The 27143-nt window shown below is 52.5% G+C and overlaps 1 protein-coding gene across 3 annotated transcripts in view; it reads left to right on the forward strand.

Annotated features, from left to right (window-relative positions):
- Positions 1-1425: 1425 nt before the first annotated feature.
- Positions 1426-27143, forward strand: part of SYNPO (synaptopodin) — a 56893-nt gene continuing 31175 nt past the window's right edge. For 2 of the 3 annotated variants that reach the window (XM_061151743.1, XM_061151744.1), the window contains exons 1-2: positions 1426-1510; positions 19983-20637. In XM_061151743.1, coding sequence (XP_061007726.1) covers positions 20241-20637 — 397 coding nt within the window. In that variant the 5' untranslated portion in view covers positions 1426-1510; positions 19983-20240. Of the gene's footprint in view, positions 1511-19982; positions 20638-26061; positions 26224-27143 lie in introns of those variants that run through there. The other variant, XR_009694208.1, reaches the window with a different exon arrangement.

Below are 27143 nucleotides of genomic sequence, written 5' to 3' on the forward strand. Positions count from 1 at the left end.
ATCCTGGTTGGAGGCCCAGCCCCATTATCTACCACCAGCGTGGCCTGGGGAAGCATCTGAACCTCACTGAGTCTCACTTTCTCCCAACTGGGGAGAAGATGTCTGTAAAGGAGTCTCCTTCTCTTCCATGAGCCCTGGGAGGGTATGGGCTTGCCCCCTGTGCCTGGCATGGAGCTTGGAGCAGGGTAGAAACGCAGTCAATATCATCCTAATAAATTGTTCACATTTACCACGGGCATTTTTTTCCTGTGTCAAGCATTACACTAATTACTCAACTAAATGGATGGTTAGATGGTTGGTAAGAAGAGATTAGACTCTAAGAAGAATGGTGTGGGGTGGGGGGTGAATACACATAAGTGGGGAAAAGTGCAGACCAGGAGGAAGGGGCCCTGTCTGGAGGGAGCTGGAGAGGAGCTTACCAGCAAAGCATGCCAGCAAGCACAGAATCTGAAGACGCAGGTTGAATTTCTCTCTCTGTCGTCATCTTGCTGTGTGACCTTGGTCAAGGACTGACCCTCTCTGGGCCTCTGTCTTTCTTCTCACAGAGGACAGATGGAAGGCACAAGGGAGCTGGGAGCCAAGCTCTCAGGGCGGGAGGCGCCCTCACCTGAGGTCTCCAGGCCTGTTGGGATCTGCCAGCCTGAAGGGGATTTCCTGGGGCCGGCCCAGTTTCCAGCCCAACTGACGTCTCCCCTGGATGGGTGCCCAGAACAGCTCTCTAGTGGAAAAGGCAGGCGGGCATTCTCCCAGCCCACACCTCAGCCCTCCCTCTGGGGTCTCCCCACCCCCAGCCCGACGTGGGGAAGTGGGGGATCCCTCCTGCTGAAAGAAGAAGGCACTGCCCCTTGGCTCAAGCTCCTGATTTGCTGTGTGACCTCAGGCAAGTCCCTGCCCCTTTCTGGGGGCCATGAGGAGGGTAAAGATTTCCAAGCTCTGTGGGGACTCTGACACTCTGGGATCCTTCTGGGGGCTGGGGGGCCTGAGAAAGAGGCTTGAGATGGGAGCTGGACCCCAGGGCCTTGCTTTTCTTGCTGCAGAGTGGACGGTGGAAGGAGGGCAGTGGGAGGTCCCCAGGTGGCTGTGAGAGGGGGCAAGGCGGGCCTGGGGTTTGGGAAACATATTTACTTTTAAGTGTCCGGTGTCACCAGGGGTTTTTTCTTTGGGTTTTGAAATGCTCCAGAAGTCAGCGCTCTTCTTGTGCGTGTTTGCCGAGGAGAATATGGGCTGTATTTATTCATCCTTTAGCCCGAGCCCTTAAAAATATAGACGGCTAATGTCTTCAGTATGTATGAAATATCCCATATGCTCGGAAACAAAAGGGGCTCTGTTATTAAAGTTTCATTTCCACACGCCCCCTCCCCTCCCTCCCGCCCGCCCCCCTGACACCCTGCCCTCCTCCCATCCTGCTCAGCCTGCTAGAGACAGAGCTGAGTGAGGAGGCAGGCGGGCAGCCGTGGCTGGAGCCTGGGCACAGCGGTCCCCAAGAGAGAGGGTGCGGATCCGGCTCCAGGTGAGGTGGAGACCATGGAGGACGAGAGCAGGGTCTTCCTGGGGAGAGGGGCCTCTGGGGCCGCTGGGATGGCCAGTGGAGGGGTGGGGGCCAAGGTGGCCCCTCTTGTGGGCGCCTGTGGGGCCAGGGCCTGGCAGGGCCCTGATGTCTGGGACGGAAATGCCCGCTCTGCTGCTAACTGAAACCACATGTGTCTCCCAGGCAGCGGGACAGAGAAGCCGCCAGGCCTGGGACTGGGGACTGGGGGGAGGACAGATGCAGGCTGGCCCCCACTGTGTGCCCAGGGATGGCTGGGGGTAGGGAGGTTCGGGGTCATTTGCGTGTGTACAAGAGCGTGCGTGATGCATGAGATGTGTGTGTGTTCACATTGCATGGGTGGGTGGGCAGTGTGTGTGTGTACGTAAGCATGTCTGCAGGTTGGTGGGGTGTCTGCTCTCAGGACCAAATGAGTCTCCCCTGTGGCCTCCTGTGGCCTGAGCCCTAGGCAGACTCCTTCCTAACACTCAGTGCCTGGGACACTGCTGGCTGCCCCCTGGGATGGTCTTCAAGGGATGAGGAGACACCCTGGCCGAGCTGGTGGCGGTCCTTCTCTGCTGTCCTCTGGAGCCACGATCCTCCTTCCTTTTGTCTCCAGCCCAGCTCAGTCCCCTCACACCTGCACCACCTCTACCCATTTCCCAGAAAGAAAGGCTGAGGCATAGAGCAAAGGGCTGACAACAGTCTCTTCTCCCTCATCCGCCTTCATTTTTTTTTTCAGAGTGCTTGTCTCCGGGAACTTGGCATCTTCACTGTAGCCCTGGGAAGTGAGGAAACCAAGCCAAGATAGGGGAGAGCTTGCCCATGGCACCAGGAGGACAGAATGGGGCTGCCCCAACCCGCAGGGGTCAGGGGATGACTGGGACAAGGGTTCCTTGGAGAACAGCTGCACCCAGATTCTGTGGCAAATAGGGGCAACCCCTTGCCGGGGGCCCTGTGACCCGAGTTTTCTCTTCCAAAAGAGCAAGGCTTGGTGGGAGCTGGGCTCTGGGTTCTGGGGGTGACCCTGCCACTGCCTTGCTCTGGATGTTAGATGGGCTTCCCCCTAACTCTGGGCTTCAGTTTCCCCATCCCCCCAATAGCAAGTGTAGACCAAAGTAGTATTTCCTGGAGTGTGGTGTGCACAGCATTGGCCACTTGGAGATGGTGCCATGGGGACCGCCAGTTTTCATTTTAACAAAGGTCGTGTGTTATTTATACCACCACCACCCACCCCCCCCCCCAACATTAGGGGAAAATATATAAAATCCAAACCAGGGAGTGGATTTAAAGAAAAATATAAACCACCCAAATGAATGAAGACTGAGGATTGCTAGGAGATCCCTGGGGTCCTGTTCATTTTGGCAACAGGCTCTCTTTATGTTTCTACCATTTTCAATGTTCACGAGAGTGTGGGTTCTGGTTATCCAGGATCCAAAATGTGATCTGCCAAGTAGATCATTTTTTGGCCTCTACAAATTAGCAGCCCTGAAATTCTGTGATTGGAGTAAAAAGTTCAGTTGTTACCTTAAGGGGGGGTGAGGGGGCGGGGAGGAGACAGTATGTGTGTGTGTCGTGTCATGTTGTGTTGGGTGGGAAGGGACCACGAATGGAATTGGCAGATCTGGGAAAAAGATCAGCCCATCTGAGGTTGAGGCTGCGTGCCCAAGGTCAGAGGCAGGGAGTTGGGGAAAGAGATTGTTCCCTGACTGACATTTTCAAGTGCTTTGTCTGGCCTCAGCCTTGCATTGAATTGTCAGGATGGGTGGGTAGGCGAGGGGCCGCCCTAGCTTCAGCCTTTCCTGCCATTCAGCCCCAGCTCCCTGGCTATCTGGCTGCATTTTATGTGCCAACCCAGGAGAGGCGCACTGGGAGGATGTGCGGGTGCGGGCAGCCCCTCCCATGGCAGGGCACCGTCACCTCTCCAGGCTGGGCTGGTTGGAGCTGGTATCACTGAGGATGTACTCCCTGATCTCCACCCCCAGCCCCGGGAAGGCTCCCTGTTGCTGCTATTGTTACTCATGACTGATGCCTCCTTTTCCATGGATTTTCACTGGTGATCTGTTTCATCACCAGCCCTCTAGGCTAGCACACACTGCCCTGATGCAGGAAGTTCACCTCCTCAGACTGCCTGTCTTGTCTCATCCTGCAGTGGGAGGAGGGCATCCAGGGGGCTCACGGAAGTGGATGGCATCCTTGTGGGGATGAATGCATGGCCTGTTCTTGGGGAGGCAGCAGGTGTGGAGGAAGGAGCCCAGAGCAAGTGCCCTGACTGTCTGGGGCCTTAGTGTTCCTACTGACCTCAAGAGGCTGAAATAATTTTCTAGTTCTGCCCTGGGATGGACCAACATCCATCTACCTCTAGAGGGTTCTTGTTCCTCTGCATGCACGCCTGCATGCATATGTGCTCAGCCACTTCAGTAATGTCTGACTCTTTGCAACCCCATGGACTACAGCCCACCAGGCTCCTCTGTCCATGGGATTTTTCTAGGCAAGGATACTGGAGTGGGTTACCATGCCCTCTTCCAGGGGATCTTCCCAACCCAGGGACTGAAGCCACATCTCCTGTGTCTCCTGCAATGCAGGTGGATTCTTTACTGCTGAGCCACTGAAGAAGCCCCCTTGTTCCTCTACAGAAGTGCTTTCCCAGGGAAGGTGGGGGATAAACCATGTGAGTTTGTGGAGGAGCTCCCTGAGCAAGGATGGACCACATGTAGTCATCCACACTCCTTGGGCCCAGGTTCCCTTGGGGGCTGGACTAGCTATCTCAAACCCTGGGGAAGCAGCTGGCTAGGGTCATGGCCAAAGTTCCTGCTTGCAGACCTTATCACATTCTAAGTGACTTTCAGAGGCCTTGAGAATGACCAGCAGCTACGCCCAAGACCAAGGGCAAACGGAAACCTGGACAGTTTTATGGGCATCGTTACAGAGAAATCAGCCTGGCCTGGGAGTGGGAGGTGGCCCTGATTAGCAGGGAGGACATGGGCTTAAAGAGCAACTTCTTCCTAAGGAAACATTCTCATCTGGAAAATGAAACTGTTCATATGACCACTGTGTGTTCAAACATATTCCCCATGGTGGACTCAGCCATGGATTCGGACAGAGGGAGAGGACTGTAGTTAAACTTGTAGCTTATCTACCCATAGGGATGCCAGAGAGCTCTACTTCCTTAGATTTCATCTTGTTTTTCCTGGGTTTGCCGCACATAGGGTATGAAGCAGTGACAAAGCAATTCACATATAGCTGTCAAACCCAGATCTACTGATAATATTGACAGGAGGCAAAAGAAAGCTGCACTTTGCTCTTGGGTTAGGAAAAAAGAAAGGGATCAGGTGACCCTGAGCTCTTCTACCACAGCAGTGGGACCTTGCCAGGTCCCTGCACCTCTCTCAGCTTGACTTTCCTGATCTGTAAAATGGGATGTCACGAAGAGTCAGGAGGTGATGGTACAGAAGGCCTGGCACACACTGTATCCGGCACTCAATAAATAGCATCTCAAAGGTATCAGGTCTGAGGATAACTCTGCTGACTTAGGGAGGGCATGGCATTGCCGCTTCATGGAGGGGAGGGGACACGGAGCGTGAGCAGTGAGATGAGGGATGAGCACGAGCTCCCCCAGGCCTGGTTCCCTGGCTCTGTATCTTCTAGCACCTTCCTTCACTCTCTGTAAAACTGGGCCAGAGATAACACCTACCAACCTTGTGGGACAGCTGTGGTGATTAAACAGGCCAACAGGTGCTCAGAGAACACTGCTCTAGCTGAGTAGGAACCTGGAGGCCTGAGGCCAGGTCCTGGGCTGACCCCAGGGACCAGGTCCCTCAAAATCTTTGCTTCAAATTGTCCCACTTATGCCTGGTCAGGGCCAAGGCGCCAGAAGTAGGAAGGCCAGAGGCCCCATAGCCTGGGGAAGGCATTCCCCTAGACTGGTTTCAGAACCTGCCACACACACCACCCCCTGGAGCTCTGATTCATCCCCAGGCAGAGGGTGGGCAGCAGCAGGGCTCCTGTCCCCGCCAGCAGGGCTGTGGGGTGGCTTCCTACCTGAAGGGTCTGGAGAGAAAGGAGGAAATGGAAAAGTGAGGCTCCGAGAGGGAAAGGGGCCTGTGTGGGGTCCAAGTGGAGCCGAGGCAGGGACTGGAGGGGTGGAGGCGAGAGGGTGGGAAACCCTGCGGGGAGAGGGAGGTGGGGAGGCCCCGTGCCGACCTTGCCAGGGCCTCCTTCCAGCTCTGCTCCCTGGAAGCGGGAACCGGTTGAAGGAGAGCCGGAAAGGAGAGAAAGAAAGCAAACAGACTCAGAGAAAAGCCTGGAGCTCCGAGCGCTCGGGTTGTTTGGTCTGGCGGAGCCACCTCCCGGGCCACTCCCAGCCCTTCTGCAGGCAGACTCCAACAACCCCCGCCACACGGGGTGTGTGCACACTCATGCACAAACACACACATACACAGATACAGATATCCAGGCATATAGACATGCACATACACAGACATGTTTGTGTGTACAGACACACACACACACCCCCATACATACAGACACACACACACACATATTCACAGACACACACCCATACATACAGACACACACACACACCCATACATACAGACACACACACACACACACATATTCACAGACACGCACCCATACATACAGACACACACACACACATATTCACAGACACACACACAAGGCACATATTCACATGCACATATGCAGGGCACAGAAGGTCTGAGAATGAGGGGGGCTACTGGGGACGGAGGGTTTCCATAGCATCTTCCAGCTTAACGACCTCGCTCCTCTCACCCCACAACACACACAGCTCAGCCCCTCGCTGCAATTACAGTAACACCTCCCATGCACTTACCCCGAGCTCTAAGCTCCTTACTTGGATAAACTTGTTTAAGCCTCATAGCCACTCCACAAGGCAGGCACTGTAATTAGCCCTGGTGTGCAGATGGGAAAGTGGGCTCGGGGCAGCGGGGCCCAGAACATGCTGCCCTCCCTGACTCTGTGCCAGGCCCTGAGACCAGCACTCTCACCCCCGCGGTCCACACCACGTGACTGGCAATGTGATGCTGCAGGCCCCGGGAAGGCTGGATGTCTGTGTGTGCTGAGCAAGGCTTAGCAGAGAGGAGAGGCAGGGGTCAGCGTCACACAGACTCTCACATCACACTCAGGCTCCATGCCCTCAGGCCTCTTCTTCCAGCATCTCTGCCACAGCTCCGTCCAGTCACCTGCCTGACCCCTGAGACTCAGTCTGCCTCCTAGGCCTTACCATCCTGTGTCTTTCACCCTCACATAGTTAAGCCAGCCAGCCACTGCCTCAACAAGTGTGTCCTGAGCTTCCTTAATGATAGCTCTCGATGCCTATTGACAAAACATGTTTCCCTTCCATTATTTTACTTCATTTTGCATGTGTGTGTGTGATGGGGAGGTTATTATTTTCTTTCACCCTGGCTCCACCACTCACTGAGAATCCTTTCAGTCAAGAATCAAACTAAAATATATATACATATATCAGAGTCCTCCATTGGGCTCAAAATGCCAACTGCAGAGGTCTAGGGTGTGGGAGATGTGGCAGAAAAATAACAGCAGCATAGTGACATCTTTGTGAACCATATGGACAATACATTCCTGCAGAGATACAGCTGTTGAAGGGGGGAGAAGTTAATCTGATGTTGTTTGGTTGCTAAGTTATATCTGGCTCTGCGACCCTATGAGCTATAGCCTGCCAGGCTCCTCTGTCCTCCAGTATCTCCTGGAGTTTGCTCAAATTCATGTCCATAGAGTCAGAGATGCTATCTAACCAACTCATCCTCTACTGCTCCTTTCTCCTGTTAGGCTGCATTAATAAAGGTAGAATGCCCAGAATGAGGGAGGTGATGATGGTCTTGCCATAATCTGTGCTGGTTTGATTTTCCTGGTTTATTTGTGGTCATGTTAGTTCTGAGAATCTGACAGATAGGCTGACAGTAAACAAGGGTCAACAGGATGGAAGGGGTCAGAAATTCTTTTCTGTATGAAGTAGTTGAAGGAATTGAAGTTTAGCCTGAGGGAGAGAATAGAAAATACTCAGAGGATGGGGTTAAGCTCAGTAGGATAGAGTGCAGGGAGATTTCACCTCTCTAGAAAAGGGACACTAAAGATGGAATGAATGAGCTGCCCAGAAAGTGAGGCCTCTAACACTGAAGATGTACAGGCCAAAGTTGGAGGCCTGAGTGAAAGAGGCCAAGATCGGTGTCTCCTGACTCCCGCTCTTTCAACAGGTTGTACTGAAGGGAAGGGGTCCCCAGGGAGTCCTGAGCACACCTGCTCTCCTGGTCTCTCCAGGGCCTCAACTCCTACCCCTGCCCCATGGCCCACCAGGATGAGGACAGAGTCTCAGACAGGGTCATCCACAGTGGGGGAGGAGCCCCTGGGCAGCACCTTGTCCACCCCCTCCCTTTAAGGAGGGGTGGGTGAATGCAGGCAACTGAGGAGAAAGGGTTTTCATGAAGTCAGTGGCTCAGACAAGGTGGAAGATCATAACCCCAGCTTGAACCCAGACCTCCAGCCCTGGTTCCTGCCTCCCCAGCCTGCGAGGTCATTGGTGGACCGACAGTCTGGTTCTCCCCGGGGAAGGCTCCCAAGTCCACTCTTTCCCTCACTCCCTAGTGCCTCTCATTTGAGGTCTGCTTGACATGCATTTATTGAGCACCCCCTAGGTGCAGGCGTTACACTGGCACCTAGGGGTGCAACAGCAGCTGCACTAGAGTAGGGGGTGAACTTCCTCCCTCTGTCATCTACAGATCACTTCTTGCTTTTGAAAGTACTTGGTTTATTTTTTCATCTGATGGCTTACTGTCTGTCTTCCCTGTGCCACCCTGCCCTGCTCTCGACCTATCCAAGCCCCCACTGTACTCCCAGATCCAACAGGAGTCCAGGCTCATAGGGTGTGTTTAAAAACTGCTTGCCAGGGGCTTCCATGTCAGTCCCAGTGCTTAGGACTCTGTAATTCTACTTCAGGGGGAGCGGGTTTGATCCCTGGTCAGGGAACTAGGATTCCCTATGCCTTGTGGCACAGCCAAAGATTAAAAATCAAAAAACCCTGCTTGCTGAATAAATGAATGGGGAGCAAAACTCACATGATGCAGCCCCAGTGGAGCCAGAGTAACAACCAACACTTCCTGAGGCTGTCCACGTGCCAGGCACAGGGCAAAGTGCTTCTCCTGCATCATCTCATTTCATCTTCACAACAGTGTCTACAAGGTCATGCTATCATTGGCCCCATTTTACAGATGGGGAAACTGAGGCTCAGAGAGATTGAGGCCCCCATGACCCCCGTCACCTGCCACCTTGTATTATAGCTGTTTACACCCCCGTCTCATGTCCTTCTGCCCACACTAGACTCCTAAGTGGCAGGAACCACATCTGCTCTCCCTCTGATATCCCGTGTCCTGCACAGGGCTGGCTTTTCATGGCACTTAAAAGCATTTGTTACGTTCAATTGGGTTGAGTGAAGATTTACGAAAGAAAAGGAGGACATGGTGAGTAAGAGCGGGTGAACAGAGAGCATCAAGCAAGGGGCATGAGGGTGTGCTCAGTCGTCTCCGACTCTCTGCGACTCTGTAGCCCACCAGGCTCCTCTGTCCATGAGATTTTTCAGGCAAGGATACTGGAGTGGGTTGCCATTTCCTCCTCCAGGGAAGCAAGGGGCAGAGAGCAGCACAATGCAGTGTCAGTGCTGGGAATCATCTTCAAAGGTCTTTTCACCAGTGTCTCTCCTACCCACATTCAGCTTGGGGACTCCCTCAAGAGCAGTCTGCCAAGGAGTTTCCAGGCTCTGCTTGTTTACCACCAGTGACCAGGAGCTCAGCACCTATGAGATACGAGATGACCCAAGGGTATCACTTAGCCCAGGGTCAGGCAGTCCTGGACAGCTCATTTTTACTGAGTACTTTCTCTGTGCCAGGCACATTAAATCCACACAAGGTAGGTACTATTATTATCCTAGTTTGACAGATGAGGAAACCGAGGCATGGAGAATTGTATAACTTGCCCAAGTTCTCACAGCTGATGAGTGGTAGAACACAGAATATAATTCAAAGCCCAGCAGTGTGGCCCTAGAGAGCCTGCCCTCCCAACCTGATACCAGTGCTGTCCATTGAAATAAATGTAAGCACATACATAACGTTACATTTTCTAAAAGCCACAATAAAAAAGTAAAAAGAAACAGGTGGGGGAAAAAGGAACCTGAGAAATTTATCTTAATAATACACCCACTTGAATCCAAAATAGCATCATTTTAACATGTAATAAATCTAAAAAAGTCATTCATGAGACATTTTACATTCTTCTTTGGGTTCTAAGTCTTGCAAATTTGGTGAATACTAGAATACAGCTTAATTTGAACTCATCACGTTTCAAAAGCTAAGCAGCCCTTGTGGCTAGCAGCCACCCTATTGGACCTCACAGTCGAATACTAGACTGCCTTTAAAAGTGCTTGCTGTGCTAGATCCTAGTGCATAGGAAGCAGCCAATAAGTGTCAGGCACTATGATGATTATTTTTATCATTGGTTGTTGTTGGTGATGGTCCAGGGGGGAAGCTGGGCTGGGGCCCCAAGCCCTTGGCATAAGCACTGATGTTTCTATTCTTAATGTGAGCCCTTCCAGCCAGCAGCTTGATGTCTCCCAGGCTAAGCCAAGCTGTGTGAGCCCTTGGCCTGTAGGTCGAGAAGAACCAGCCTCATTCTCTCTAGGATGGGAGGGAAGAACCAGGCTGAGGTCTCTCCATCTCCCCAGCTGAGAACCACATGAAGTGAGGCCTCCTTGGGGTTTGTAAGCCTGTGGTCCATCTGCTGTGGTGTGTGGGGTGGCCAGGCTCACATCTGGAACGGAGAGTGCAAAGGCCCCTCCTTCTGGGGTCCTTGGAAGGACCACACCTTCTGTAGCACCTCCTGTGTGTCTTAGGCAAACTAGGCCTTTACACAGAACAAATAATCAAACAAATCCCCACCATTTTTTAGGTTGGTTTTTTTTTTTTTTTCCATGAGATTCCATGAGTTAAATGGAACAAGGATATGGGGTCAGCACGGTCCCCATCCCTCTGAGGTCTCTGGATAGCTGCTGAGTGCTGGCAGAGTGGTTCCCAAACCTCAATTTCAAAACCTACCAAGCCCCAAAGGTTGTGATCAAATTGGCCTAGCGTGTGGCCAGGGCTCTGAAATGTGTAAAAGATCTTAGGGTGATCTATCAAGCAGACATGTTTGGAAACCCTTTGGGGCACAAACTCATCTAATTCTCACAGTAGCTAGGGTGCAGGTGTGGTTATAGTGTCTACTTTACAGATGGAAACACAGAGGCTCACAGAGGTAAAATAACCAGCCCAAGTTCAGACAGCCAGCAAACAGGCATGAGTAGGGGTTTACTAGCAATAGTCTTAGCCAGTGGTGTGCAGTTAAATGTTTAACAAAAATCACTGTGGACAGTGACTGCAGCCATGAAATTAAAAGACACTTGCTTCTTGAAAGAAAAGTTATGACAAACCTAGACAGTGTATTAAAAAGCAGAGACATTACTTTGCCTACAAAGGTCTGTATAGTCAAAACTATGGTTTTTCCAATAGTCATGTATGGATGTGAGAGTTGGACCATAAAGAAAGCTGAGCACTGAAGAACTGATGCTTTTGAACTATGGTGTTGGAAAAGACTCTTGAGAGTCTCTGGGATAGCAAGGAGATCAATCCAGTCAATCCTAAAGGAAATTAACCCTGAATACTCATTGGAAGGACTGATGCTGAAGCTCCAATACTTTGGCCACCTGATGTGAAGAGCTGACTCACTAGAAAAGACCCTGATGCTGGTAAAGATGGAGGGCAGCAGGAGAAGGGGGCGACAGAGGATGAGATGTTTGAATGGCATCACCAACTCAATGGGCATGAGTTTGATCAAACTCAGGGAGACAGTGAAGGACAAGGAAGCCGGGTGTGCTGCAGTCCATGGAGTCACAAAGAGTGGGACACAACTTAGAGACTGAACAACAACTACTCTAGAGGGAAAAAAGCCCTGATTCGTAGCATCTGCCTATATCCATGGTGTAATGACTCCCACCACAGCTCACTTCAAGCTATTAAAGCGATGTCACTGAGCAGAGTTGGGAAGTGCTTCCCACAACTGACCTGTGCGTCAGTATGCTGGGCTCCAGCATGTGGCTGGGCCCAGGCGCATGGTGAAATGGGAGTCCTGTTGAGTGGGAGGTAGATATGGTAGTAATTTGCTGAATTTTTAGTCATAGAACACTTCCTCAAATGAAATATTGGAAAGCCCCAATATTTCCAACACATAAAAAGCAGTATCTTATCAAAAGTAGAGATTTATTTTACGAACTTAAATGATAATATCTTGCTCTTGTTAAACTAGGTGAGCCCCAAGGCAGGGTGAGGACTTGTGATCCTGGGCAGAGTAGAATGTGTAAAGAGCAGCCTCTTCTCAGAATCAGGAAGGAGCCTTGTGGGCCAGGCCCACTGCTGACCTCACTGTCCGTGTGGCCATAGGCATGCCCTTGCCCCTCTGGGCCTCCATCTTCTTGTGTGTCCAGGAGGAGACTGGACTGCCCACAGGACCCCCGGGGTGTGACTTTCCAGGCTGGCATTGGCTCTATCGCACCCTCTGCCCAACCCCAGCCAGCGTTGCCCTGTATTTATAGCCATGACTTCAGTCTCTCCAGTTCCACTGAAGCTAGTTCCCAGGCCACATATTTATAAACCCAGCAGGGCAGAAATAGACGTGACGCACAGAGAACTTGGCTGACTTGGTGAGCAGCCTGGATTTGGTGTGTCCGATGGAATGGACTCAAGCCCCCAGTATCCTGGGTACTAGGACGCACGGGCAATTCAGAGCTGGAAGGGCGCTTGGAGATGCCAAGCCAGCCCTGTGTGTGGCTGGGGGTCACTGAAGTCCAGGAGTGAAGGGATGCGTCCAGGGGTGCAGAGGGCATGACAGAACCAGACCCATTATGAAGAGCTTTTTGCTTTGTACAAAATGGCTCTCCTTGAACCCTGGGGGACCTTCCCCCATCAATGACCATGCCAGGTAACTTTCAGGTACCAGCTTGGTTTTCCTCCTGCTCTGGGACCATGAAAAGAGATTATCCTCTCTCAGTCTCTGTTTCCCCACCTGTTAAATGGGAACAGTAGTAGGTACCTATTTTATAAAGTTGTTGTGGGGAATAAACAAGATCATACTTGATATCATATACCTGGATGGTGCCCAGCACACAGTGTTCAGTTAAATATGGCCCTTGTTCTAATTATATCCTGTCACTCCTTAACAAACTCAACAATTATAATGACAGCAGCTGCCTCTTCACAAGCATCTATGCACATTAACTTATTTAATCCTCACCACAGCCATAGGATATCCTTATTATTATCCTCAAAATCATGGGATAACATGTTTTCACATACAGGAGACCCTCTATACACTTAATGTAGTTGGGAAAGAATTTTCTCAAAGAAACAAGCTAATATGTGAAATCACATTTTTATATACTGGACCATAAAAATACTCAATCCTAAATTGTAGACAGGTTTTTAGCAGGACATGAAGGTTCTAAAGTGGTGAATGATTGAATAATCAGAATGTTAGCATAAGACATGTCTCAGGGGCTTGCAGGATTTGTGTTCCTGAGTTTGCCATCTAATATGGATTTTATATATTTTTAATTGCATATGAGAATTCAACATAATAGGGAACTTGAGGGACTTCCCTGGCAGTCCAGTTCAAAACATAGTAAACTTGAAATATATATGCCATATAAACAGAAGACAGCACTATACGTGTTTGTGTGTGTATATACATATATATGATGGCACTACATATATATATTTTTGCCACACTGCCACGGTATGTGGTATCTTAGTTTCCCAACCAGGGATCAAAGCCATGCACTCTGCAATGGAACCGCAGTCTTGACCACTGGACCGCCAGGGAAGTTCCAAGAGAGCATCATATTAATGCCACTGTTTTTTCTGTCCTAATGATACACACACTCTCCAGTTTCCTTTTCTGCTTAATTATTTTTCCATCATACTTATCACCCTTTGACATATTTATTTATTTTTCGTCAATCCCAACTAACATGTGGGCTTCACGCGGGCAGGGTGCTATTTTTTTTTTCTCTCTCTCTCTCTCTTTTGTTCACTGTGTACTGCCAGGACTTAAAATAGTGGATGGCACAGAGCAGGCGTTCAGTAAATACGTGTCAAAAGAATGAATGAGTAAGCAACTGCATGCATCTCCATCCTACAAGAGGGCAACTGGAATTCAGTTCCAGTTCAGAGTGGCTGGCCCCCAATTACCCAGCTACCATGGGGCTTCACTGGAGCTGGCTGACACTCCTCTCTCTCCTGAGACCACCCAGTGCATCTGGCTCAGGAGTTCTTCCCAGCCCCTCACAGCCACCTCTTGTCAAGGGACGGTTTCCTGATGCTTCTGGAGCTCTCCCACAGGATGCTCATCCAACACTGCCTCCTCATGTCCCAGGAGTAGGATGGGAACCCAGGGAGGAGGGAAATGGGGAGGAAGGAAGAGCAGTCAGAGCAGGCTGGGCAGCCAGAGAGGTGAGGGCTGCAGGTCAAGACAGGAAGAAAGGAGGCCATGATTGCTCAGCCTGTCCCACAGGTCTGAAGGGACAGGTCAGTAACGTGGGGTCACATTTGCACATCTCTTTGGGACTGACTCTGCCCACTGGACAATGCCTGGAGAGGGCACCTCCAGTGAGGATTTGGGGACACCGTGAACCTTGCATACTACCATCCCCACCAACCAGTCTGCCTTTTTCTGTTGGGAAAACTGAGGCTCATTGAAAGGAAGTTACCCTTCCAGAACAAGGAGCAAGATAATTTTAATTGGTGGGCTTCCTCAATCTCACCAGTTCTGGAGGTTGGAGGGGTTTGAGATTCTCCATTTGGAGTCATGGGGAAGAGACCCCACTCCAACCTTGCCTCCTACCCCCTCCTGTAGAAAGAAGCACTAAGGCAGGATCATACTCTCAACTCAGACACCTGAGGACCACAACAGCTCTCCTCCTAGTGGCAGAGAGAACTCAGCTCTGGACAGTCCAGACAGTAACCCCCACCTCAACCCTGATGTGAGGTGCTGTCAGATGGATGGGGCAGGTAGGTGCACCCTGAGCCATCTGGATCAGTACTGGATTACCCCTTTCCCCAGGGTGACTCTATTTTCATCCCTAGGCTATACAGTTAGTACCTCAGTCACACTCATTATTCCACTTGATAAATATTTATTGAGTGATTCCTGTGTACCAGGCTATGTACCAGACATTAGAGATAGTCTTTTCCTTCTCCTCCTCCCATCCTCCCATCCTTCCTTCTCATTCATCTGTTTGTTTAGTAATTACTTTAACCATTAAGGCAGCACATTCTATGGATATGAGTGATATTTGGAGCTAGACTATCAGGATATGACCCCTGACTCAGTCACTCACTAGCTGCGTGAGCTTGGCCAGTCACGTAAGTTCAATTTCCTTATCTGCAAGATGGGGATAATAATAGCATCTTCCTTACAGGGCTGTGATGAGGGTAACATGAGTTAACGCACACCAAGTGTCTGGAATAGCACCTGACGTAGTAAACACTTCATAAACTGCAGCTATCATCCTTGTCATTGTTATTATGTGCCTGGCCCTGTGCCAGGTGCGGAGGAAGTTCTTCCAAGATGCTGCTCTCACAGGGATGCCTGCATGCCAGCTCTAGTTCCAGCCTCCACCTTCTGCTCTGGCCTTGCTGCCTCCAGTTCCACCCCCAGAACAGGGCCTTGCACTGGCTCCCCCAAGCCCGACAGGGCTACCCTCTCTGTCACCTCTCAAGACAGCAGGAAAGAGTCCAGACAACTGAAGTCTGTCACAGTTTGACCATGTTCGCTCACCTCCCTTGGCCCTGCCACACATGCCTTAGCCTCTACCTATCCAGGCCCGTGTGGTTCTCCAGGTTCATCCTCAAATGGTCCTGCTTTCTGGCCTTCACTGGGTCTTGATGGACGGAGTAATCTCCATTCATCAGAATGCCAAGCACTTCCTGCCAAAGTCCGTCAAATTCAACTAAAACATCATCCTTCATCCCCAGGAAGCCCTCCTTCCTTCCCCTTAGCCAAGAATCATGAGACCTGCCTTTGAATCTGCATTTCCCTTTGTTTGCAACTTTTCTTTATCCCATGATCAATGGGGAGCCACGGAAGGTTCCTGAGTGTGTAAGCAGCACACTCAGAGATGTGCTTTAGAAGAATGGACCAGATCCTACAGAGGATGGATGGAGACAGGGAGAGTCTGCAGATGGGGAGGCCAAGGATGAAGTCTTTCAGAGGAATAAGAGTTTAATCTTCCTAGACTCCTTCTCCCCTTTCTGCCTCTTCTAATCTCTTCCTTACAAAACCAGATCCTGTGATTTCCCCAGCATTGACTCAGTAAGTCAGAGGGAAAGTCAAAAGTAGAACCCCAGGCCTGAGCCTGCAATGCATCCACTTAAGCCCTGACCCTCTGCATCCCTGCACTCCGTTTACTTCCTCTGCAGCTGCAAAAGCAGGCTGGGGGCCCTGCAGATGATGGAGAGTCAGAGGGGCCAGACTGGGCTTTCCATTCACCCAGCCTGTAAGCCAAGCATCCCTAGAGCCCCACAGGTGAGCAGCACACAGCCCTGGTCCCTCATCCACTGCCGAATGAAGGAGGAGCCTGTATTTCCCCCAACAACCCTGGGATGCTGGCCGTGTTTTAATCTGTTTTTCAGAAGGGGAAACCAAAGCTCACAAAGAATCAGGCAGCCAACGAATGGAGGAGACAGAATTCAAACCCAGATCTGATTCCAAAGCCAGTGCCCTTCCCCCATGACACAAGGAACAGCAGAAGGGACTTGAGGCTCCAAGGCCATGTTCCCTGGGCCCACTCATGGCAGGTGCCAGCCACAGAAGGAGCCCGTGGAGATCCCAACAGCAGACCCTCTACAGCCTCGGACAAGGGCTGTAGAGATCTGATGCTCAGCTAGGCTTCCAGTCCTGGGGGCCCTGCTTGCACTCATGGGAGGTCAGGGGAGGGAGGACGGGACCACTCAGGAGGCAGCAGGGGTTACATGAGGGGCTGGAAGCAGGTGACTTGACACCTGGGCTCTAGCACCAGGCCTGCATCTAAACTTTCTCTACAACCTGGGTGATCCCTTCCCTGTTCTGGGCTCCTCAGAGCCCCACTCTCTGAGGTGAGCACTGTGGGTATGCAGGACTGTCAGCTCTGTGCTAAGGCTGGATGGCCTAGAACCTCGGCCTGTGGCCAGAGCAGGGCTGTGGCTTTTAGGGAAGCTGATATTAGAGGACCTCCCCTCGTGTCTGCTGAGACGGGAGCAGGCTCACTCCTGCCTGTGGTGGAGCCCACACCGACGGTGTGCTAAGTCTGAGCGTAGCCTCAGGGGCCCTGTGGGGCGTTGCGAACGAGTCTGATATATGAGTAAGAGCACGGGGACCCAGCAGCTCCGCCATTCACCGCCCTGTGGCTCTGGATGCTGAAGGTACTTCTACGTGCTTCAGTGTCCCCCCTGTAGACAGCACTCGCGCGGCTGACCCACAGGAGCGTCAGGTCAAAGCCCTGGCCGAGCACCAGCAGATACTCAGTACGTGGTGGCTGCCATTATTGTTCTGGGTCCTGACACCCTGCCCTGGCCCCAGGCTGCCGAGTAGGGTGGGTGTTCCAGGGCTTGGGCCCACACGGGGCCTGCCCAGACCCCCCGGCTGGGTTGGGAGTCTTCCCTCCTTAGGAGGGAGACTTGAATTGGAGCGCTCCTGCCAACCCCTCCCTCCCATCTTGGCAGTGTGAAGACAACGCCGGCCAAAAATATTTGTGTGGGTGGCGGAAAGTTAACTTTTCCGCCTCTCTTTTCTTTCCTGGAAACCGTGGCCACCGTCAAATAGAGCAAAACAGAAGCAGGCATAGAGTGAGGCGAGGCCCCGTGGGGCGTCAGAGGGAGCCCTGCCCCCCCTCCACACCTACTCCTGCCTCCTCCATCTGGCTCGCTCTCTGGTGGGGCGATGGCAGTGGTGGTGGGGAGAGCCAAAGGCTTAGAATCATGGCATCCCACGATGCCGGGGTTGGATGGACTCTCCGGCATCATCTGGCTTAAGCCCGCCATGGTGCCTTTGGGCAAAATGACTCCAGAGGGCAGAAAGCACCAGCCCAAGGTCACACAGCCAGTTAGGTCTCAGAATTCTCCTGGCCCTGCATGAGATTCTAGATTCTTTGAAACTGTAGTGGCATAAATCTGGCAGCAGCTGGTTAGTAAGAAGGAATTTGGAGACAAATGAGACTCTGGAGACTCTATTATCTGCGTCCATCACAGTCAAGGTGCCAGATCTAGGTTCAGAGATTAGCCTTACCGGTTGCTAGCTGTGTGACTTAGGCTGGAAGTCACTTGGCCTCTCTGATCCTCAATTTCCTCACCTCTGAAATGGGATAATAAAAACAGTACCTCCCTCACAGGGTTGTTCTGAGGATCTCTTTCGATTAACCTAAGTGAATAACCCAGCGTGGGATAGGGTAGGTGTTTATTTTTTTATTTTTTATTTTTTTTAGGGTAGGTGTTTAATATCATGAGTGCCCATTCTCCAAGCAGAAGGTTGGCTCCTCTGTACTGATTTCCCCGCCACTGAGGCTGCTGTAACAGGTGTCTCTTATCTTTCTGACCGAGGTGACTGTTGGCTCCCCCTGGTTGGCACTGATGTGCCGTGGCACCTGGGAACATGCTTATCTTTCCTCTGGTCTACCACACTCTGCCAGCACAGCTCTAGTCAGAAGCCAAGGCCTTGACCCAGCCTGCTGAGGTGGGGGATGCCTGGTCCTGCCGGTGGACAAGGGTGTGGCCTCCAGGCACTGCAGCAGCAGAGGTCAGCCCAGACTCTGATGTTGCCAGTGTCCACAGTCTTTCACGACGCTCAGGATTCTTACCATCCATGGGACTGCAAGGATTCTCCCCTCCCTGTTTTGCAGTAGGATAAGAGAGTTGTAGAGAGTTCAGGTTCTCCCAAGTTCACACAGCTAAGCAGTGGTGGAATACGAGATCTGGTAGCCATTATCTGTAAACTTCAAGGTTTCCTCCCAATGCAACTGGTCATCGACCCTGTCGTAAGCTCTACCTGCCTGTCCTGGGCCATCTGGCCCACCCCTGCCCAGGACCTCCACAAGTGATTTTCACATTCTTGTCTACAAGCCTCCACAAGTGATTTTCAAATTCTTGTCCCCAAACTGGAACCCTCCCCTGCTCTTCAGGCCTCTGTGTGGAGCTGACCGTGTGCATCTCCCCCGGAAATCCCAAACTGAATTCATTTCCCTGCTCTCCTGAACACCTGCTCCTTCCCATTTATTCCTCTCTATTAACGAAATCACGCTGTCACCAGAGTGACGAACTGGGCTGCATCCTAGCCTCCTCCCTCTTCCTCCACACCTACTCTCCATCTGCCTCCCAGCCCAGCCAATTCTTCCGCCCAAGTTTCTCTCCCATCCATCTCCTGCTTGCATCCCTATAGGAAGCCTCCATCCCCTCTCTCCTGGATTATTCTCATTGTTAACATTTCTAAATGATCATACTGTTATTATTATTGGCCCTGTTGTCATCCACAGCTCCCCCATCCACAGCTTCATGAGTCAGAGTACCATATCTTCTTTATCCCCATTGGATCTCCAAGACTTTTTATGATGTCTATAATGTAAATAGGAGCTCAAATTTCTGTGTGTGTGGAATGAAAAGAATAGTTGATATGTATTAAGTTATGACTCTGAAACTGTCTTAAACCCTCTGCAACACATTTTCTCACCTAATCCTCATTGCAACACTGAGATGGAAATATTACAGTTCCTGTTTTACAGATGGGGATGCAGAGGGTCACAAGGTCACGTGACTTGTTGCCCACCACACAGGTGGGATTCTAGCTCAAAGCCTGGGCAAATCACTGCACCACCTCCCTTGGTGCAGAGCCTCCTCCGTGGGTTGTGCCCCTAGTCTGTACCCTCTGCACCAGCATTCCTGTGATTCCTGTGGCACATGTACCTTTGGGCCATATGAGAGAATTTTTTCTAGGAGGTGCCCAAATAAATATTTTTAAATAACTAGATATTTATTTAATGTGTATTAAGGGGGGAAATGACTTAGCACAACATACTTGTGGTTTTCTGCAATTATTGCTTAAGATAAGTCTAAAATAATAGAAGTCATTTAAAGTTGATTTATGGGACGATAATAAGCAAATAAAGTGTCAGGTGGCATAAGGATATAGTAGAAATAGGGGATGTCGAATGACTAAAGCTTGGGACTTTCCTGCAGACACATGAGACCCAAATCCCAGTCAGTTCTCAGGGTCCCCCTAAAGTGGACTCAGAAATTCAGCCTGTAACACCCAGAGAACCAACTCATGCACTGTTTCTTTTCTTGCTTTGCAGATAGATCATCTTGAAGGGGAGGCCTCACAGACAAGAGACGGGTTAAGAAGGAAACCTTGGGGGTCCACCATCCCCCCAGCCCAGGAAGGCTTGCAATTGGATCCCCTTCCAGCTCTGTGAGTTGGCTGAGGAAGGAAGGGCAGTCGAGAGCCAGAGAAGGCCCCAAGAAGATCAGACACCAACAATCACTCAGGCGCCTCTGGCCCCGGCCCCAGTACGGGCGACAGCTTCTTTGTGTCCGTGAGGAGAGGCTGAACCATGCTGGGCCCCCACCTTCCACCCCTACCCCCGGCACCCAGTGAAGGCAGGTCTACCCCCTGCGCCTTTGGGATCCCTGATGGCAGCTACAGGTGTCTGGCCTTGGAGGCCGAGGAGAGCGGCGGTGAGGAGGGCCTGCAGGGAGAGGTGGGGCTCACAGACTTGGAGGAAGACCGAGTGGCCAGCAGGAGTGGGGACAAGGTCTGCAGAGCCACCCAAGGGGCACCGCAGCTTCCCAGAGCCCTGGGCTCCCGGCCACCCAGCTGCTCCAGGGAGGCACGAGGGGTTCCCCAGCTTGACAACAGAACCAGTCAGGACGGGGACACCACGAGGGCCCGGCGGGTGATGACAGCCAGCCTCAGCCCCGGCCCGGGGCCCAGGGTTGCCCAGAAACCAGGTAAGCTCATGGCGCTTTTCCCCTGAACCGCCAGAGTCAGGGAGGACCCCACAGGCGCTCAACATGTACACACACCTCTGGCCATATTTTCCCATGGTACACGAGAGTCCATCCGAGTCCCCTGGGCCTGCACAAACTAACAGCCATGCAGACACAGGGGAAGCTGTGCTGTCTGTGTCATTCCAGCTGGACCACATTTAAGTGCACCCTTGGCTCTGCCAGAGATGGCACGTGAGAAGGCAGCAAGAGAAAGCCGCGTTATCATGCTTAGTTAAAAAAAGCCCATCGCTCACTCTTGTCTGCCTGTTAATGGTTCGTGGTAACAAATGACCTTGGAGTGGGAACACCTGATGGGGTGGGACCATCTCGCTGAACACGCTGAGTGCCCGCTAGTTGAGGGGGCTGGGGACGCAGTGCTGGGCCACACAGGCATGGCCCCTGCCCTCATGGAGCTTCTGAGGTAGAGACTGAGCCTCCGCTCTAAACAGACCTCCTGATTTTACAGGTGGGAAACTGAGGCCCAAAGTGAGGAAGAGACAGCTCCTAGTCAGCCTGTTGGTGGTGGAGTTGAGCCCGTATTCCTCATCCGGGCCTCAGTTTTCCATCTGTTAGGGGTGACAGAGGCATGTCACAGGGACTGCAGTGAGGACCCAAAGACAGTGTGTAGGGGAGAGCTTGGTGAACATAGCATGAAGGAAGGAAGGAAGGATGATCAATTTCCTATGGTGGCAGGAGACAGCTGAGCAGGGCGGGACAGGGAAACCCACACTGAATCACCTCCAATGCCAGGCCCATGGAAACACTGAAGTGGGTCCAGATGGGGAGGATGTGAGCCCAGCCATGCTCGCTCAGGCATGAGATGCTGCCAGCAGATCCCCGGGGCGCAGGGCATGTGGGGGACCCAGGCCTGGGAGGGCTTGTGCGTCAGGAAACTGAAGGAGCACTTCATTTCTGTGCAGGCGTTGCTGACACCCAACCTGGCATCTCACCAGCCTCCCGCCCACTCTCTTTTCTGAAATAATTCTCTCCAGGGTCTGATCAACCCCCACGGCCACCATTTCCTATTCTCTGTTCCCCCAGGCTCCGGTTACAACAGGGAGCAGGGACGAGGGGACTTACAACCGAGGAGGGGACTTAGATGCATCTAGGTCAGGAAGGGCGGAGGGTCCCAGGAGCATCCAGCAACCTTGAACTTGGAGACAGACCTTCAGGTCCCCTAGAGCTGGGAGCCCCAGGATCTGCTCCCTCCCCTCTCACAGACCATGGCTACGGTCAGGAGACATGGGTGGCAGTTCTGGATCCCCTCAAATCCTTTCCTAGTTTCTTCATCTATGAAAATAAGAACATGAGCCCTATCTACCTCACAGAACTATCATGAGGTTGCAGGGTAATTCAGATAAGCATGTAAGGGATGTTGATAGCAACTAAAACGATAATCATCAGCTCAACAACACAATAGCTATTATCTGTTGAGCCCTATGTGCCAATTCCACTGTGCTAAGAGCTTCACAGGTATCACTTCATTTAATCACATAACAATTCCCTAAGGGACATACCGTTACTATCTCTAGCATACAGATGAGAAGACTGAGGGCCAGAGACTATAAGTAACTCGTCCAAGACTCACAGCTAGCAAGCTCCAAGGCCATAATTCAGCCTCAGTGTTTTGCATGAGGACTTTGTTCTTGGCTACCACTGTGTTCTGGATCTATATGGGAGAATGCTAGGGAGAGAATTGTCTGCTGACACCTTGGAAGGGAAGAGAACGTGTAAGGAGAGACAACCATTAATGGGTCCTATTGGCTTTTCACATGAAGCTGGTCCATTTCATGGTATCTCATTCTTGTTGATCTTACTCTAGCCTATCTAAGTAGGTTTTACTATCCCCATGGTACAGGTGAGGTAATTGAGGCTCAGAGACTTAAGCCCAAGGTTCTAGTCAGCACTGGAGCTGAGACTATCTTATTCTTCTTGCTCACAGTCTGGTTCATTCCTCTCTTTAACATCTAGCCAGATGGTTATCTAGTACTGTCCTGAACATTTCCTAGGACAGAAGAGGCAGGAGTGACCTCAGGAGGATGGAGTGGGCAGGGAAGACTTCTCAGAAGTAGAGGCAGAAAGGAAGCTGGGTCTTGCAAGAGAGCAGAAACCCGGGTGGTCTTGGGTTGGAGCCTACACTAGCCTTTCTGCTCCCTTGGGAAAGGGAGTGGCCATAGTCCCTTCTCTCTGCCTGGAGATCCGGAGGGAAGAGGCCTGTGGAGCTGCCAGGCTATTAGTGGATTAGGGCTTCCTTTGAAAGCTTCCTCCCATTACCGCCAAAGGATTATAAGCATCTTCAGACAATCACATCTATCCTTCCACAATTATACCTGCCTCTCTTGAGTGCTCCCTGAAAGTTTTAAGTATGTGCCAAGGCACCTTCTGCATTGGGCATCCAGTACTTGGGGTAGGTGGGATCCAGTGCCATTTCTCTAAGGCCTGGGTACCAACTGAGCAAGGTAGAATGGGGTCCTTAGCAGGCTGGAGGGTCAGGGGATGCAAAGAGAGGAAGTGGGCAGCAGACTACAGCTCAACTTTCTTGCCATCAACTGCTGCCAACTTGAGAGAAGAAACGTGGAAAGGAAAGTTACCTAGGGCTCCTCGTCAGCGCTAGTTAGTCTATAGCCCACCAGAGATCCCCCCGCTGTCCTTTCCACAAAGTCTCAGCTGATCATAACTGGCAGGGCTTATTGAAATTATTCTATAGATAATCTTGTGGAGATCCTAAAGTGCAGAGATGGCAAGTAGCTTGTCCAAGGTCACACAGTAAGCTGGGTGCAAAGCTAGGGCTGGAACCCAGGGTTTCTACCTCCCAGTTCAGCTGCCAGGCCCTGGGCTAAATGCTTTGTATGGGCTATTTCGTCTCATCCTCTAAACAACCCTAAGAAGCGCACACTTTTCTCAACTGTTTCACAGATGAGAAAACTAAGGCATAGCAAGTTTAAGTGACAAGTCAAAGTCTTAGGCTGGTGGGTGGAGGAGCTGACATTTGAACCCTGGGAGGTCTGGCCCATGCTTTCAACCTCCCTCTGTGCTGCCATGTCTCCATGGAGACAAGGCAGCAGGCTGTGTTTTTCACCCACGAGGCCTGGGGAAGGCTGGGCTCTGAGGGATGCTGGGGGATTCTGCCAAGCCATATCCTCTCCTCCCAGGGAGACCAGGGATCCACTGCCAGTCCAACCCCTCCTCTGCCCAGGGCTTTGGGAGACCCACCTTCCCTCTTCTCCAGGCCATTGTTTTTGGGGGGCTGGGGTATCGGGAGGGTTTGGAGGCCTTTCCAACTCTACTGGACACAGCTCCGAGCCTCTGGGGTGGAGATGGGGGTATGGACCTGGGTTGTCAGGGTAGCCCTGCCCCTGGCCATGTCTATCCTGTTGAGGTAGAGGAGTCAGTGTCCATGATGAGAGCTGACAGTGGTCACTGGGCCAGGGACAAGGACCCTGCTCCTCAGGCCTGTGGAAGAGAGGCTGGAGGCAAGGCCCCACCTACTCCCCTTCCTTTCCTTCACCATGGTGACCATAATATGGGGTGATGGTATAGAGGCAGGGCTCACAAGTTCACATGTACCTCACACATGTACCCACACATACATGCTCACATCCCCTGCAAACATAGGTACAAGCAAATGATGTCTACACACCATGTTCTTATGCAAATACTCACGGGTATATATTCACATCTGCACACATGTGCATACACGTACGTGCTCTCAGACACCAACATACCCGTGCATAGGGTAGGCATTGGCACATACCCTCCCACAGACCCCTGTCTCACTCATGCAGGTCTAACTTTCACATGTGGACACATTCACCAAATTTGTATACATAGCAGTCCCATCAGAAAACATACAAACACACACATTCCTTCCCTTAGATACAGGTTAAAAGCATGTTCTTCTCTCCATTTCCTTTGCTCACACACCTACACTGTGCAATCTCTCTTGCAGGCACACACGTTTCTTCTGCAGGCATATCCACTCTGCACACCCACTGTCACACACCCACATACAGACCGAACCACTTTCTGTCCTTCCTTTTCTCCATCTTTTTCACTTTCATACCCACCCACACAGTAATCCTAGCCTCCCTCCCTCCCTCCCTCTGTCTCCCACACAGTTTGTTTCCTGGTTTCTCACAGGCTGGGCTGTAGCGCATGCACTCACAGAGCAGGCAATACCCTGCCTGATGCCAATCCCCCAACCCCTTCAGTGCCCGCTCCCCCCACCACGCCACCTGGGGCAGCCCTGGCACAAGAGCAGCTATTGGGTCAGAGGAACTCTCTGCAGCCAAGAAGCCAAGCAGAGGGTCAGGAGAAGCCGGGGAGGGCTTGTCCCGTCTGTCAGCTGACCCCGTGCACTCTAAGCCCATCCGCTGAGGACAGGGGACAACTCAAACCAGGCCACTTGCGGCTCTGCATTTCACAGAACCTCAGGTGGGTGGGCTTACGTCAGCACATTTCCAACTTCCTCTAGCAGAAATCTAAACACAGAACCCTGACAGAAAAAACACACAAGTGGAATCACCCTGGTTAAAGGGGTGGGGTACTTGGAACCCAGGGAAATTTTGGTGAAAACCCAGGACAGCATTTTTCCAACTGTGGTTTTGTTTCAGAATTGCTGGGGGAATGAAGGGTGCTTATTACTCCAAGCCCACTGCCAGCCCTTCCACCACTGGGAGGAGGCACCTGATAGTGAAAATCTCAACTTTCCACAGCATCCCTACTTGATTCTGATGCACGATGACCTCTACCAAAGGCCTCTGAGCATCACTGCCTCTGTTGTTGCTGGCCCACCAGTTAAGTCAGGGGATGGCCCCAGACAGCCTGGGAGATGACAACCTTCCTCAATCTCCCTTTGCCTAAGTCCTACTTGAGCAGTCCTGCCTGCCCAAGTCCTGAATGGTTATTCTAGTTACTGCTGCTGAGGAGGGAGGGGATGGGCCTGAGAGGGTAGGCATCTGAGTCTGAAAGGAAACGGGCTGGTGAGATTGGAGGTGCTGTTAGTTATGGGGGACAGGATCACAAAGACAGATTTAAAATGGAGTTAATGGGAAGGAGAGAGGAAAGGGGGTGGGGGTGAATAGATGCGAGAGACAAGAAGAAACTGAAATAGCAGCAGAATTTAGGGAACGACCAAGAGGGAGAAAAATTGAGGAAACAGAGAGACACTCAAGCAGCAGAGAGTGAGGCCAGGGAGAGGAAAGAGAGAAGGAGGAGACCCGCGGGGAGACGGTAGGCCGAGCCCCAGGGGGAGGGAATCGCACCTCCGAGGGCTGGGCGGGGCGGGCGGGGCGGCGCTAGGGCCCCGGGGAGCGGGCGGCTGGAGCTCGGCTCTCCAGCCCGCCCAGCCCTCCCGGCTCCGGGTCCCCACGCAGCCCGCTAGGCGGTGGTGGAGGGGGCCGTGGCGGAGGCTCGGAGGGGGCGCTCGGCGTGGGGTGGGGGCCGCGGCGGGGGGTCTCGCTCAGGGTGGGGCGCGCTGATGGACGCGGCCAGGTGCACGGAGGTGGCGGCGCTGGTGCGATCTGGGACCAGGCGCGGAGGCTGGAGGTGAGTGAGGGGGCCGGCCGGGCAGGGGTGCCGGCGCCCAGCAAGCCTCTCCCCTTCCCACCTGTGTTAGTCCGGGCGCCGCCCAGGTGGAGGTGCGATCTGGGCTCCAGTCCCCACAGGCAGGGTGACCTTGGCCAAGTGGCTGCTACAGGCTGGGCCTCAGTTTCCCCACCTGTACAGTGGGGCGGCAGAGGAGGGGGCTGGGGAAATCGCGAAGCCTCGAAACAGCTCAGTGGCGGAGGAGGGGGTAGTGGGGGGAACACCCCTGACGCCGGGCAGCTACTCCCCGAGGCTGCATGGGTGATCCAGCCCTCGAGCCCCAACCCGCCAGCAGATCACGGCTGGGACAGCCCCGGGCTCGCAGGTGGGCGACAGCCGGAGGTGTGCGCACCCAGACCCGTTCTGGAGAAGCGGGGCGGGGGGCGGGAACGGCTGGACGCGTGAACGCGGAAAGCGGCGGGTTGGGTTGGGCCCCTTGCTGGGTTGACCAACATGGGCGCCTGTGGGGCAGAGGGAACGGCGTGTGCTGAGCCCGCGCCCCGCCCCCCCCCCCCCCCCCCCCCCGCGCCTCTTCCCGCGGGCGGAGCGCCCACCGCGCTGTGCCGGCTAGGCACGCAGGATCTGGGCCCCGCAAACCGCGCGAGGGGGACAACCTGCGCAAGCTCCACCTGGGGAAATCGAGGCCTCTCCTGAGTGCCTATGGGGGCGAGGTGGAACTGCCCTCCAGGCTCTACATCACATTCTCACAACTCGCCTTGTGTGCCAAGGTGATTGCTGAGGCTGGACAGCTGAAGGGTGGGGCTCCTATCTAACCAACCACCGCACCGCCGCCTCAGCGGGCTCGGTCCAGAGCCCTGACAGGACCTTTTTGAGAACTTGGAGAGAAGTTCTCCCTCCCTCCCCTCCTCCACTCCAGGTTA

The sequence above is a fragment of the Dama dama genome, chromosome 9, assembly GCF_033118175.1.
Source record: "Dama dama isolate Ldn47 chromosome 9, ASM3311817v1, whole genome shotgun sequence".
NCBI lineage: Eukaryota > Metazoa > Chordata > Mammalia > Artiodactyla > Cervidae > Dama > Dama dama.